At 34.2% G+C, this 13,327-nt stretch overlaps 1 protein-coding gene across 1 annotated transcript in view; it reads left to right on the top strand.

The window, feature by feature from the left end:
- The window catches only part of ACTR3 (actin related protein 3), a 40,663-nt gene extending 28,256 nt beyond the window's left edge, over positions 1 to 12,407 (top strand). Inside the window, exons 5-12 of the mRNA XM_007522289.2 lie at positions 670 to 765; positions 2,422 to 2,529; positions 3,806 to 3,949; positions 6,039 to 6,212; positions 9,097 to 9,189; positions 9,742 to 9,867; positions 10,543 to 10,626; positions 11,190 to 12,407. Coding sequence (XP_007522351.1) covers positions 670 to 765; positions 2,422 to 2,529; positions 3,806 to 3,949; positions 6,039 to 6,212; positions 9,097 to 9,189; positions 9,742 to 9,867; positions 10,543 to 10,626; positions 11,190 to 11,285 — 921 coding nt within the window. The 3' untranslated portion in view covers positions 11,286 to 12,407. The remainder of the gene's footprint in view (positions 1 to 669; positions 766 to 2,421; positions 2,530 to 3,805; positions 3,950 to 6,038; positions 6,213 to 9,096; positions 9,190 to 9,741; positions 9,868 to 10,542; positions 10,627 to 11,189) is intronic.
- Positions 12,408 to 13,327: the final 920 nt, after the last annotated feature.

Below are 13,327 nucleotides of genomic sequence, written 5' to 3'. Positions count from 1 at the left end.
ACTGGAACTTGAACCCAAGTCCACAGGAAAAAATACAGTGGCCTGTGCTCTACCAGATGCACCACTGACATACTCCTAGAGGAGACTTTTTTTTTCCTAACATATTGCTGTGTTTTCTGGTGGTTATTACCATTCTTATAAATTGATTGGACTGAGTTTCTTCCCTCTCTCCTTTTTTCAAGGCTCACAGTGTATCAGTTTCTTTTCTTTTGTATGTGAAAAATCTTATTGTTTTCATATATGTATAATATCTGTTTATATTCTTTATGTATTTTTTTTTGTTTGCATCTCTTTAATATTTATTATGGGGTACCAGGAAGTGAACTTGGGATATATAATGTCACTCAACAACCTCCAAGACCCAGTTTTTTTTTTTTCTTCAATGACCCAGAGCGATAGAGAGAAAAGGAGAAGAGACACTACAGCATCAGCCCACCTTCCATGGCGCTCCTGTCCTGCTATCCATGGTGGTCTTGTGTCAAGGCTCAAACCCAGGGCCTCACATATCGTAGGGGGTGTTGCAGTCTCTCAACGAGGTGCACTATTGAAGATTCCCTTATGACTTTTACATCTAGTGTTTGAAATAAATTATTTATTATTTAAAGCTTGTCAGTAAAGTCATCAAAATAATCCAATATTGTCTACTTAACATGTTATTCTATTTATTAGACTGAACCTCCACTGAATACTCCAGAAAACAGGGAATATACTGCTGAAATCATGTTTGAGTCTTTCAATGTCCCAGGCTTGTACATTGCTGTACAGGTAAGCAAATGAGTAAGTTAAGATAAACTTGACTGTTAATCTGAGTTAATACACACAAACACACACACAAACACAAAACACACACACACACCTCACACATGCACCTTATGCACAAAAACCTAAAAACATGTCGTTGTTCTTTTATTCTTTCCTTAATGGTTAATTTAGAAATCACATTACAGGAAATGGAGCTACTTAATCTGCAGAAATGAAGTCTGTGTTTGTTAATTATCTTTGTAGGGATTATATATATATATTTTTTTTTCATTTATTTTATAATATTCATAGTGTCCTTTTTTAATAGAGTAGTTTGATTGACTTACCAGGAGGTATATTGGCTCATCTCCTTTGTGCCTTTCTGAACCCAGTACACTGAAAATTCCTATATTTTATTGCCGTGTGTGTGTGTGTAAGTTTTCTCATCTGGCAGGATCAGACATCACCCTGTGTTTTTAATCCCCCAGTAAATGCAGTATCTGACATCTCACAAATACTTTAAAAGTGTATAAACAGATGCATAATTCTTTTAGCTTATGATAATGTTGTGATCCTATGTGAAAATGATAATATCCTGGATATCCTTTTCAGCAATTATTTTATAAGTTGGTAATTTAAAATGAAGGTAGTTCTGTTTTTAATTCGCTATATATCGTGTCTGAAGCTTGAATTACTCAGAATATGCCTTTTTAAAATGAACTAGCTTATTCATAACTTTAAAACTTTCTTTTACAAAGCTATATTTTATTCCCTGTGCCAAATGACTTATTTGCTTTCCTCTTCTCCTCCTCCTTCTTCATTATTATTATTATTATTATTATTATTATTATTATTATTATTATTTTACCAGAGCACTGCTCAGCTCTGGTGCGTGGTAGTGCTGGGAGCCTTTTCCATGACCACTGTGCTATTTCTGTGCCCTTTGCCAAAAGGTTAAAATTGAAGAATATCATTAATCAACTTTGCTTCCTTAGTGAAGTCATAGTATTAAAAGCATACAATTACTTTTTGATTGTTTGTTTTTCATTTATTAATGAGAGAGAGAACCAGAGCATCATTCTGGTATATGTAATTTTGGGGACTAAACTCAGGACCTCAGAGGGCTTAAAGGTCCAAAACTTTTTTTTTTTTTTAAACCAAAGCACTGCTCAGCCCTGACTTTTTTTCTTGGTTGAATTATTTGTTATATAAATCTGAATATATGTTGCACCTTGGAAATTGGAGTTGATCTTGTAAGAGAGCTACTTTTAAAAAAGTCAGCTGGGCATTGATTAGTGGTAGAGAAGTTGCTTCTGTCTTAGTTTCACTTAACTTAGTAGTTGTAACGACCTAGCTTAGATAAATATATTTTAAGTTCAAGCAACTTAGTACTATACTATTTCATGTTAGTTTTCTACCCTTTTTTGGGCTTTTTTTTTTTTGAGAATGAGGTTTACTAAAATATGGAAATTTCATCTTCTCCTAAAAGCAAATATAAGCCTATAAACTTAATAAATATAAAATGTGGAGTTTTATTGTATACTATAAATTCTTTATTTTTCTTTTCGAAGCTACTGCATTTAAAATTTAATAACTTCCTTTGTAAAATCTTTAATTCACTTTTTTTGGTCTTGTTTGCTTTTTTTCTCCCCATCCCCCACCCAACCCTACCCCCTCAAGGCCGTTCTTGCCTTAGCTGCATCTTGGACCTCAAGACAAGTAGGAGAACGGACACTGACTGGTACAGTAATAGACAGTGGAGATGGTGTTACACATGTCATCCCTGTGGTAAGGATATTTTAAGATTATTGAACACAGTATCATAGAACATGCCTGGAGAAGTTAAATTTCATGAATTGATACCACTTTTAAAACTTTACAGTTGAAAGACTTGCCACACTTGGCCATTCTGTACAGTTAGAGTTATATTTTGCTGAAATTGTTATAAAAATGTTACGAGCCACCACTGCAAATGTCCCTTCTACAGTAGAGTTACATTGCAATTCCTGAAGAATAAGAAAATAATATCTATTTCATGATAAGAAATCATCTAACAGCATTTTAAATATTGTGGCCGTTTGTCAATTTGGATGCGTCATGTGTGAATGTTAGCTATTTAATAACTTATCCTTTATTAATAGACATCAGATTGGTGTGTTTAACTAAAGAGCAGTGAGTTTAAACACATTACTTTTTATGAATTATTTTTATTCAGTAAAAAGCTTGGACTGTGACTTCACATCACAGTATATTTAGTAAAACATTAAGAAAATGCTTCTGATTTTATCATTTGATAGGCTTGTGAAATTGGTGCATCTGCTTCGTTAGAAAAAAATAATAGCTACTTTATAGGTTAATGACCCAGTATTCTATAGTGTAATCTAAATTTTATTACAATTACAAAATATTTAAAAAGAATCTCCTAATGTTAAATTCTGTGATACATTTGAAATTCACTATTTCTGTATGTTGGATCATTTCAGTCTTGATTATAAAATCTTATCAGAGGTATAATAAATGTAAGTTGCTGGCCATTCTTATTTGTAATATCTGTTTAGTGTTAGAAATTACATGATAGGGGTCCAGGTGGTGGCACAGCGGTTTTAGCGCACATGGCGTCAAGTGCAAGGATCAGGGTAAGGATCCCAGTTCCAGCCCCCAGCTCCCCACCTGTGGGGGATTGGGGTGGGGGACAGTCCTTTCACTGGCAGTGAAGCAGGTCTGAAGCAGGTTTGCAGGTGTCTGTCTTTCTCTCCCCCTCTATTTCCTCTCCTCTCTCAATTTCTCTCTGTCCTATCCAACAATGACAGCAATGATAGCAACAAGGGCAGCAAAATGGGAAAGGTAGCCTGTAGGAGCATAGTACAGGCACTAAGCCCAGCGATAACCCTGGTGGGGGAAAAATTATATAAGTAAACAGGAATAAGACTAGAAGAGTTCTAAACTAAAATAATACTTAAATACAGACATATTCACCTTAAAAATTGATCTTTAGTGGCTAAATATGTAGTTGTGTTAATTTTCAGAGCAAAGTATATTTAACACTGTTTTATTTCCAATCTAGGCTGAAGGGTATGTGATTGGCAGCTGTATCAAGCACATCCCAATTGCAGGACGAGATATAACATATTTCATTCAGCAGTTGCTGAGAGACCGAGAAGTAGGAATCCCTCCAGAACAGTCCTTGGAAACTGCCAAGGCAGTAAAGGTAAAAACAATAATGAAAGCGAAAGGACCGGCGTAAGGATCCTGGTTTGAGCCCCCAGCTCCCCACCTGCAGGGGAGTTGCTTCACAGGCGGTGAAGCAGGTCCGCAGGCGTCCATCTCTCTGTCTTCCCCTCCTCTCTCTACTTCTCCCTATCCTATCCAACAATGATGACATCAATAACAACAACAATAATAACTACAACAACAATAAAAACAAGGATAACAAAAGGGAAAAGAAATAAATATTTTTTTAAAATTCTTTTAAATCTTTAACAATAGTGTAGTTTCATTAGAAAGTAAATTCAGGTTTATAATTACTTAGATTTATTTAATTTTATTTTGGAAAGAGGAATTGAGAATAAAGGGAGAAAGAAAGGAAAGAAAAAAGAATGAAAGACCAATTTACAGCATTGTCTCACCACTTGTGAGGCTTCCCTCCTGTAAGTGAGAACTAGAGACCTGCAGTCAGGTCCTTGAGTGCACTGTAATGTGTGTACTCAACTAGGTTTGCTCAAAACTGGCCCCAGATTTATAATATTAACATGGAAAATTTCTGAAGAACAGTATTTAAAAGACACCCCTGTTTACCAATTACTCTTAATTACATGTGTTTTCTTTGTATTTCTAGTTAGGAAATTATTGGAGATTATCAACCTTTTGTTCTATCCACGCTTCATAAACAAGAGCGTTGTGCCATCTACTTTAACATAGATTTTTAAAAATGTTTTTATGATTACTTTAATCTTTTAGTAAAATAATGGTTTGCACACCTCATATTAACTGAATTTGTTGTTTTAACATTTGGAACTTTATGGTAAGACTTTTTAGATTTAATTGACTTGTTTGGTTATAGAGTAGAAATGGCTAGCTCCAACAATAGGACAATTAGAAGGAAAGTGAAGGTTGTGTGAAGTATTTTAATAACTTACGGGAAATAAAAAGTCTTTTATAGTAGTGCTATATACAAACTCTAAAATACTGAACATTACTTTTTAAATTCATCATTAGTCCATGCACATAAAAAGTTAGTCTTGATTATGTAAAGCAAAACTGCTATGGCAAAAATAGCTTCATTCAGCTCTTTTTGAGTCACTATAGAGTTTTCCTCACTCTAACATTCAGGAACACGGTGGGTTTTTGTTTTCTTATTAGTAAAGACATTATTAGCTGACTGCCACTAGCTATTCATAGATTGATGGCCTCAAAATGAAATGTGTAAAATGTTAATATGAAACAAAGTTGTTGAAACATCTTTGGAAAACCCATGAAGTTGTCAAAAATAACAAAGCTCCCAAGCACTTATATCTATTCTGGAGAATACTGATGCTCATTAACGTCCAAGCATCATCCATTCCTACTTCAGTCCAAAAAGATGTGGAGAAAGAACACCTGGTAGCAGATTTTTAAAACTATTTCTTCTCCTTTTTCTTTTGATTATTATTAGTAATATATACTGGGTAAAATTGCATATATATTGGTTAGAATCATTGATATACAAAATATGTGAAATGTGTTCTTCAAAAAATATGAGGTGAATAGTCACGAATCTGTAATTTGAAAATTGAATGGCATGACCCATAACATTTGGGTGAAAAGTTTTACTTAGAACATATAACTAAACATGTAGGAATTCCCACTTACAGAAGGTACAGTGAAGAAGGCTAATACATGTCTGGGCTCAAGTGTCACAGTGCAAGACTTCCATTCTTGATGTTCCAGAGACCCCAAGTTCAATCTCTCTCCCCTTGCTCATAAAAATAACAAATCTAATGTGAAAAAGGGGAAATACTTAATTATTTCCAGCATTTTATCTTCTATTCATTTGCTTATACTATGATCAATTTTGTTCTAGCCTACATCTAGGGATTTTTATTAATTTTTTTTTACCAATTCTTGCTTATGTTCCATTTCTGTATATATTCTGTTTTCTCCTCTTTAGAATGCATTCTTTATTGATTACTGAGCAGCATAAACTTTGTATGATAATTAATAAATGCTTTTATGAAATGACATTAAAATAATAGAATCTACTCTTTAGTCCATCCATTCTTACTCAATTCATTAATGAGACATCCCCTTTGTTTTTCCAGGAACGATATAGTTATGTCTGCCCAGACTTAGTAAAAGAATTTAACAAATATGACACAGATGGATCAAAGTGGATTAAACAGTATACTGGAATCAATGCTATCTCAAAGAAAGAATTTTCCATTGATGTTGGTTATGAAAGATTCTTGGGACCAGAAATCTTTTTTCATCCAGAGGTATTTTTTTTCCTTTATGATGAAACTGTTTTGTAATTTTAATTTATGTAGTGAAGCTCCACAATTTTTGTATACTAAGTATTTTAATTTTCAACAAAAACAATTGCTTATGCTTTAACAGTTACTTATTTTTTCTTCCCCTCTTTAGTATTTGTCGCTTATGTGGGGTCATGGAAAGAGGGAAGGGAACCTGTAAAATTTGTGACCATTAAATATTTTGAACAGGGTCTAGAAAAGTCCCTTCCACCCTATGTAATTATACAAAAGACCTTCAGTGTATAATTACTGTAAAATGTTTAACTGTTAGCAAAGTAGTCATCATCCTCCATGAAATCTCATCAGTGTAACATTGAAGGCTAACCTTAGCTGCATTGCACTAATGAGATGTCCTTCTAATTAAAGAAAAAAATGGGTCTAGTTAAGAATATAAGAAAATTAACTTTCATTGTTGAGAGTTTAACACATTCAGCATTGAGAGCAGTCATCTCTTAGTGTGACCTTCATGGTCTCTCTCTAAACAATGAGTACTCAGAGATGAGAAATTATTTTGTTTTGCTCACATGAAGTGAACAGTATTAATTGAATGCATGGGTGCAGTTGCTTTCTTGAATGTATGTATCTGGTGAGAGCACAACAACAAGGAGCATCTAAGTTTGCTTGGGAGAATCAGGGAAACTTCCTAAGGGGGGGGTGTAGTAGTTAAACTGAGACTTAAAGGAGGATTAGGTATTTGCTAGGTAGATATGTCAGAGAAATATATTTACATTTTATATTTATACCTATCAAAGGAGATAAACTCAGTTGATATTTTGCATGTGAGGGAAATAAATACAGATGGCATGTTCATGGACAGATCATAAGAGACTGATAATGCCATGCAAAGGAGTTTACCGAAGTCTCCAGAAAAAAAAATGTTATAAATATGTATATTAGAAAGGTCACAGTCACCTTGGCTTCACAGGGTTAGAGAGATTGGGACAGATGTTAAATGTATTGGAAATGGTTAAGTTTATTACAGTTTTTTAGATGAAAAATGATGTTAGTGAGGTCACTGAGAATGAAAAGATGTAAGAGAGAAAAAAGGAATAAGTGTACATGTCTAGATGTGAAGGTGGAAATAATATGATATTCCCCAAATTGATAATCAACTGTCTGTACTGTCCACTGAAGTTAGGAATACTGAAGGGGATGAATAAATGAAGCAGAAAAAGCTACATTTTTATGCCTCTTTTCAAAGGTTCAAGAGTAAATGTTACTTAATGAACATTCTCTCCACAATTATTTATACAACAGTATATAAATCTTTAGCATATTAACATGTTAAAATAATTCTGACAAGATTATTTAACCCTTTTGAATTGTTTTTCCCTACTTAGTAACGTCATTATCTACAGACATTAGTCTAAGAGTTATGCTTCACCCTATCGCTCCCTTCTTCCCCCCCCCCCCCTTGTTACCACTGGGGTTAATCTCTGGGGCACTTGCTTGCACAGCTCCACCAGTTCTGGTGGCTTTTCTCTCTCTTTTTTTTTCTTTTTCTTTTTCGTTTTGATAGAATGTGAGAGAGAGCAAGAGCGTGAAAGAGATGAGAGATATACCTACAGCACTGCTCTACAGCTGGGGAAGCTTCCCTCCTATGAGTGGGGACCTGGGACTGGAACCCAGCCAGGTCCTCTTTCAAGAATCAAGACAACTTCAAATAATGTGTGTTCTCTTCAAATAATGTGTGCCATTTCTGGGCCCCCTTTTCCTTGCTTCATTTCTTAACCCCCACTTGTGAGTGAGATCACCCTATATTTATTAACTGTCTTTCTGGCTTATTTCCCTCCAGTTCCATCCCTGTAGTAAAAGACAAGATTTCATCTTTTCTTAAACCAAAAAAAAGAGACTAGTTTTTTGGTTGTTGTTTGATTGTTTTTTTTTTTTTTTTTTTGTTGGTCCTATGAAATGTGTCACTTCAGTATTTTTTTCCTGTAATTTTTGATATTTCTATGCTGTAGTTTTTATTATTTGAAGTATTCACTGATTTTTGTTTTAGTTTGGTGAAAGTGTAGACACCTGAATTTAAACCATGAAGGTAAGATGTGTAATAGTAAGAATATATGTTTTTGAACTACTAAACCTTATCACAAATATGATACAGCTATTTTTTCTTGGAAGGAATGGACTAAACTGTGTGCCCCCCTCTTTAAATTATATTTATTTATTTATTTATTTTCCCTTTTGTTGCCCTTGTTTTTATATTGTTGTAGTTATTGTTGTTATTGATGTCGTCATTGTTAGATAGGACAGAGAGAATTGGAGAGAGGAGGGGAAGACAGAAAGGGAGAGAGAAAGACTCCTGCAGCCCTGCTTTACCGCCTGTGAAGCAACTCCCCTGCAGGTGGGGATCCGGGGGCTCGAACCGGGATCCTTACGCTGGTCCTTGCACTTTGTGTCATGTGCGCTTAACCCACTGCGCTACTGCCCAACGCCCCCCACCCCAAAGAAAATTTTTTTGGCAAAACTAGTCAGACTACTGGACTTAATGAGATCTTTAGTTTATAAACTGAGCTACAGTGAATATGCATTTAAATATGCATTTAAACTTTACTAAGCATTATCAGATTCTTGTCCAGAGTGCATGAATTTATATGTTTCTTGTATAGACTCTTGTTCATACAAGTTTTTGCAGTTATGGTATATGCGTACATTTTTTACAGTTTTAAAAGTTGTAAAGTGGTATATCTACCATCACTATTTTGAATTTTTTCTGGTCTTTAATTTCAATTAGAATTGTATGCTTTCTGTGATTTCTTTTTCTTTTTGAACTGTACCTTTTAAATTTTTATATTGTCATTTAACTCATAAATGACTTAACCTCTAACATCTATTCAATTTCCAGTTTGCTAATCCTGATTTTACTCAACCTATCTCAGAAGTTGTAGATGAAGTAATTCAGAATTGTCCTATTGATGTCAGGCGTCCTCTTTACAAGGTTAGTATTACATCAAAAATTGTCAATACTTCTTCTAAGGTTTTTTTTCCTATCCATTGTTGATTATTTAAAAACGCACATCTTCAGAAGAACACAGGGTCGGCCTAGCTTCACGGGCGGGAGAGAGAGACAACCAGGGACTCATGGCTGAGTGGTATGCAGTTCAGTCTTTATTCATGTGGAACACAGCGCAGTCTAAGCTATCTCTAATCACAATCTTGTCCTTATATATCCTGAGGCGGAAGAGTCAGGTCCGAAGAGGATATACGTAGCATAGGGGGTGAGGAGAAGGAAAAAGCGAGCAAAACAGTGAGGATTAAACCAGTGTCCTGGAGGCAGGGTGGTGCTTAGTTAACAGTGATTATGTAAATAGAATACAGTGTTAAGCAGGAGGGATTAAACCAATGAAACAGAAGGGGTCTTAGAAGCAGAATTTAGAAGCATACCAACAACACAGTGGGATTTTTGTGCTACTCATTTCTTTAAAATATCTTTTCTTCTCTTTAATTTGGGATATATTTATTTACTTATTTATTTTCTTCACTAATACAGAATATTGTCCTCTCCGGAGGTTCAACCATGTTCAGGGACTTCGGACGTCGCTTGCAAAGAGATTTGAAAAGAACTGTAGATGCCAGACTGAAATTAAGTGAGGAATTAAGTGGTGGTAGATTAAAGGTTGGTTTTCCCAATTATTAGTAGGAAGGTTGAGGGTGCCTTGATTATTATAATGAGAGGAAGTGCCTGACAATTTGTGCTCTTAACAAAATAAGAGGAACTTATGAGGTGATGTAATAATATTCATTTAATGAGATAAGAGCACTGCTTTGGCTTCTGTAATACCAGAGGTTAGATCCAGGACCCAATATATGTAAGTCCTGTGCTCTACCTCTGGATCACTTTCCTGCTGTTCCAAATTCAAATAACGTTAAGGCAGGATATCAAAGCAGAGTTGAAAGAGATGCTAATAATGAGTGGTTAGGTCTAGTTTCACAAGTTGACTTTGGCCTCTTATAATGTGAAATCAGATTGGTGGTTTAGCAGAGAGAGAGAGAGACCTGCTAATTGGAGTTCAATATTTGCTTAATTGTTTTCCTTTAGCTTTAGAGCATAGTCGTGATATTACAATCATTAGTTAGCTCAGCTGGTTCCTTGCTCCACTTTAGTGTAGTTTTTTAAAAGTTAAATTAGCTTAATTTGTTTTTATTGTACAGTTTTGCTGTCTGCACCTCCCATCTCTTAATGTAAGCATTTTTTGAATATGTGAAACATCAAATTCTAGAGTTGATGATTCAGAAGCTGTATTTGAATCAACTCTTGAACTTATTTTACTGTCTTTGTTTGTTTTTGTAGCCAAAACCTATTGACGTACAAGTGATCACACACCACATGCAACGATATGCAGTTTGGTTTGGAGGATCCATGCTGGCTTCCACAGTAAGTGAGATAAAGCTTTATTATCATCACTACTATATTTTTAAAAATACTGATTTGTTTTGGATTGAGACAGAAATTTAGAGAGAAAAGGGAGATAGAGTAGAAGATACCTGCAGCACTGTTTCCACCCCTCTTGAAACTTTCTCTTTGTGGTTGGGGACCAGGGGCTTGAACCTGGGTCCTTGTACACTGTAATGTGTGGGCTTAACCTGGTGCATCACCACCCAGCCTGTATTACTGTTTTTTAATTTGATTTCATTTTTAAATAAAAGAATCTGCCAGTATTTACACAAGCAGAATAAGTATCAGTAGAATAGTCTGGGCAACTATTCTCAAAATTTAAAAATTCTAGGAGAAATAGATACTAAGCAGAGTGGTGAAGAAATGAATTAAATGCTCCTTTTCAGTTGTGATACAGATTTATAGTTAATACTAAGTAACAGTTGTTAGAATTTCTAAGCTTGTCAAGTAGTTTGGAAGGATTGATAATAAACATTTTAGATTTAAGAAAAATAAATGTAAAGTAGTAGATTTTTGACCTTTGTAAAATATTTTATTTTCAGCCTGAGTTCTACCAAGTATGCCACACCAAAAAAGATTATGAAGAAATTGGACCTAGCATTTGTCGTCACAATCCAGTGTTTGGAGTCATGTCGTAAAACTTAGACTTGATAATTACTGGGGTATGGGAGATGGGGAGGAAATAATCTTTCTGATTACCTGTTTTGTCTGGATGACTGGTTTTGAGGTTTTAAACCTGACTTGAAATAATAAGACCAAACATAATTATACAGGAATATTTTAATAAATATATCAACCTGCGAATGTAGAGAGCCAAAATAATTGTTTTTCTTTAGATTGAATATTTGAATCTTATGTGTAACAAAAAGAAGTGGGTTTTAGTTCTTTCTGTGGCCTGATATTTTGTATATTATTGAATTATCCAAGATTTGATGGAATTTATCGGTATGTAGATAGCTCTATAATGCTTGAATTGCACACTCCTACATGTGCAATGTAAGAGCTTGTTTATATTTCATACTTTTTATACTTTGAGGACAAAAGTCAAAGAAAAGCTAGTATTTGAGGAAAAAGTGACCAAGTAAATTCAAAAAGTACCCTCATGAGACTTGGCATATAAACTCATGGGATTCCAGTTATTAGAAACTGCTACCCCCACCCCAACCCCCTTCTCAATGGTTTTCTTTGCAAGTGCTTTTGAACTAAGAAGCTAGTATCTTGGATTAACTGCTGCCTGCTAGTGCTTTCTGATTACTCGCATTCTGTTTCTTGCTTGGAAGGAAAAGTAAAGACAAGACTGTTGGACCAGTATTGCAGCTCTGTAGTGTCATTTCTTACTAAAAGTCAATTAATTTGATTACCAAAATTGGTAAATTTAAAGCCTAACACAAATCTAATGAAGGCACAGATTTCTTTTTACTACTTGTTTCAAGGTCTTTAATCTCTTTATAAGTTAACTAATAAATCTATTTTCTTCAAAACTCTGCAATGTTTCTTTAAAATTAAAGCCTTGGTTAGCACGCTGAATTTTTTATGTGCTCTATACAAATTATTGTGAACTTTTAATATGTTTAGTGCTTTCATTTTGATAACTGGATCTCCATTTGGTATTTTCATTTGTATAAACTCGTTTGCAGTCTGATTTTTTTTTTTTTTTAGTGCCAGTCCCTGACATATCATGGAACGTTAATTTTCTTTGCATTTTAAAATACCTGGATCATGAAGAAAACGTGTTGAAAATAAATTAAAACTGAATCACCTTTTTCTAATGTTTTTCTTTAAAAGAAGTAATGTTATTCTTTGTGTTTATATATTTGATATGCCTGCTTTTGCTCTAATGGTGAGATTCATTGACATTTTCTTGTAAGCGTCAAGTGTCACCAGTTATTTATAGAAAAGATACTGTGTAGGCATTTTCAGGACATTAGTAATACCAGTGAATATTTGACTTAATTTCCATTAAATTAAACATGGAAATTAAACATCAAATCAATATACCTTTGTCCAAAAGTTAGCAACTGAAATGTTTCGTTGTTTGTTTAGAACACAAAGACAGAATTGGGGAGTAAACCTGAGTTTTATTTTCAAATGAGTGGAATTAAAAAATAACAAAAAACCTTGTGATAGTGGCAGTAGCAGTATCATAGGAAAAATTTTTTGACTTGAGAAAGTATCTCAGAGTATTATGAAAAGATGTATTCAAACAAAACCAAAGAAAAGAGAGTGAAGGTAGTTTGTCTCCCCATGTTGCCTGTGTCATTCACTCACCATTACGCTGTCAGAAAAGTCCTAGAATGTAATCTTCTGTGAATGAGGAGTTAAATATACCTCCCTTATTTTATACAAGAAGGAGACTCTGTGTGTGTAATCGTAATTATTTCCACATTTTGCTTTTTAAAGAAATTTTTAATATAGAATTAAATTGATAAATAACTTGTTTTCTTGGCCAACTAGTGTTATTATCATTATACCCATTAATGTATATTCTTCACCTAGGATGGTTGAGTGGTAAACAAATAAGTTAGAAAGTCATATTTACAAAGAAGAAATGCATGCTTACCTAGAGTTGTTCTTTATTATTTAATAAGAAAATGTGAAGGTAAAAAATTTCCATTATATCTATAGTTATTTGGGAAGGGGGGAAGAAAAATAGCATTAAGAAAAAATAGAAATGCCAGAT

Source organism: Erinaceus europaeus, chromosome 18 (genome assembly GCF_950295315.1).
Source record: "Erinaceus europaeus chromosome 18, mEriEur2.1, whole genome shotgun sequence".
In the NCBI taxonomy this organism is placed as follows: domain Eukaryota; kingdom Metazoa; phylum Chordata; class Mammalia; order Eulipotyphla; family Erinaceidae; genus Erinaceus; species Erinaceus europaeus.
This window is presented reverse-complemented; position numbering and strand designations above follow the sequence as displayed.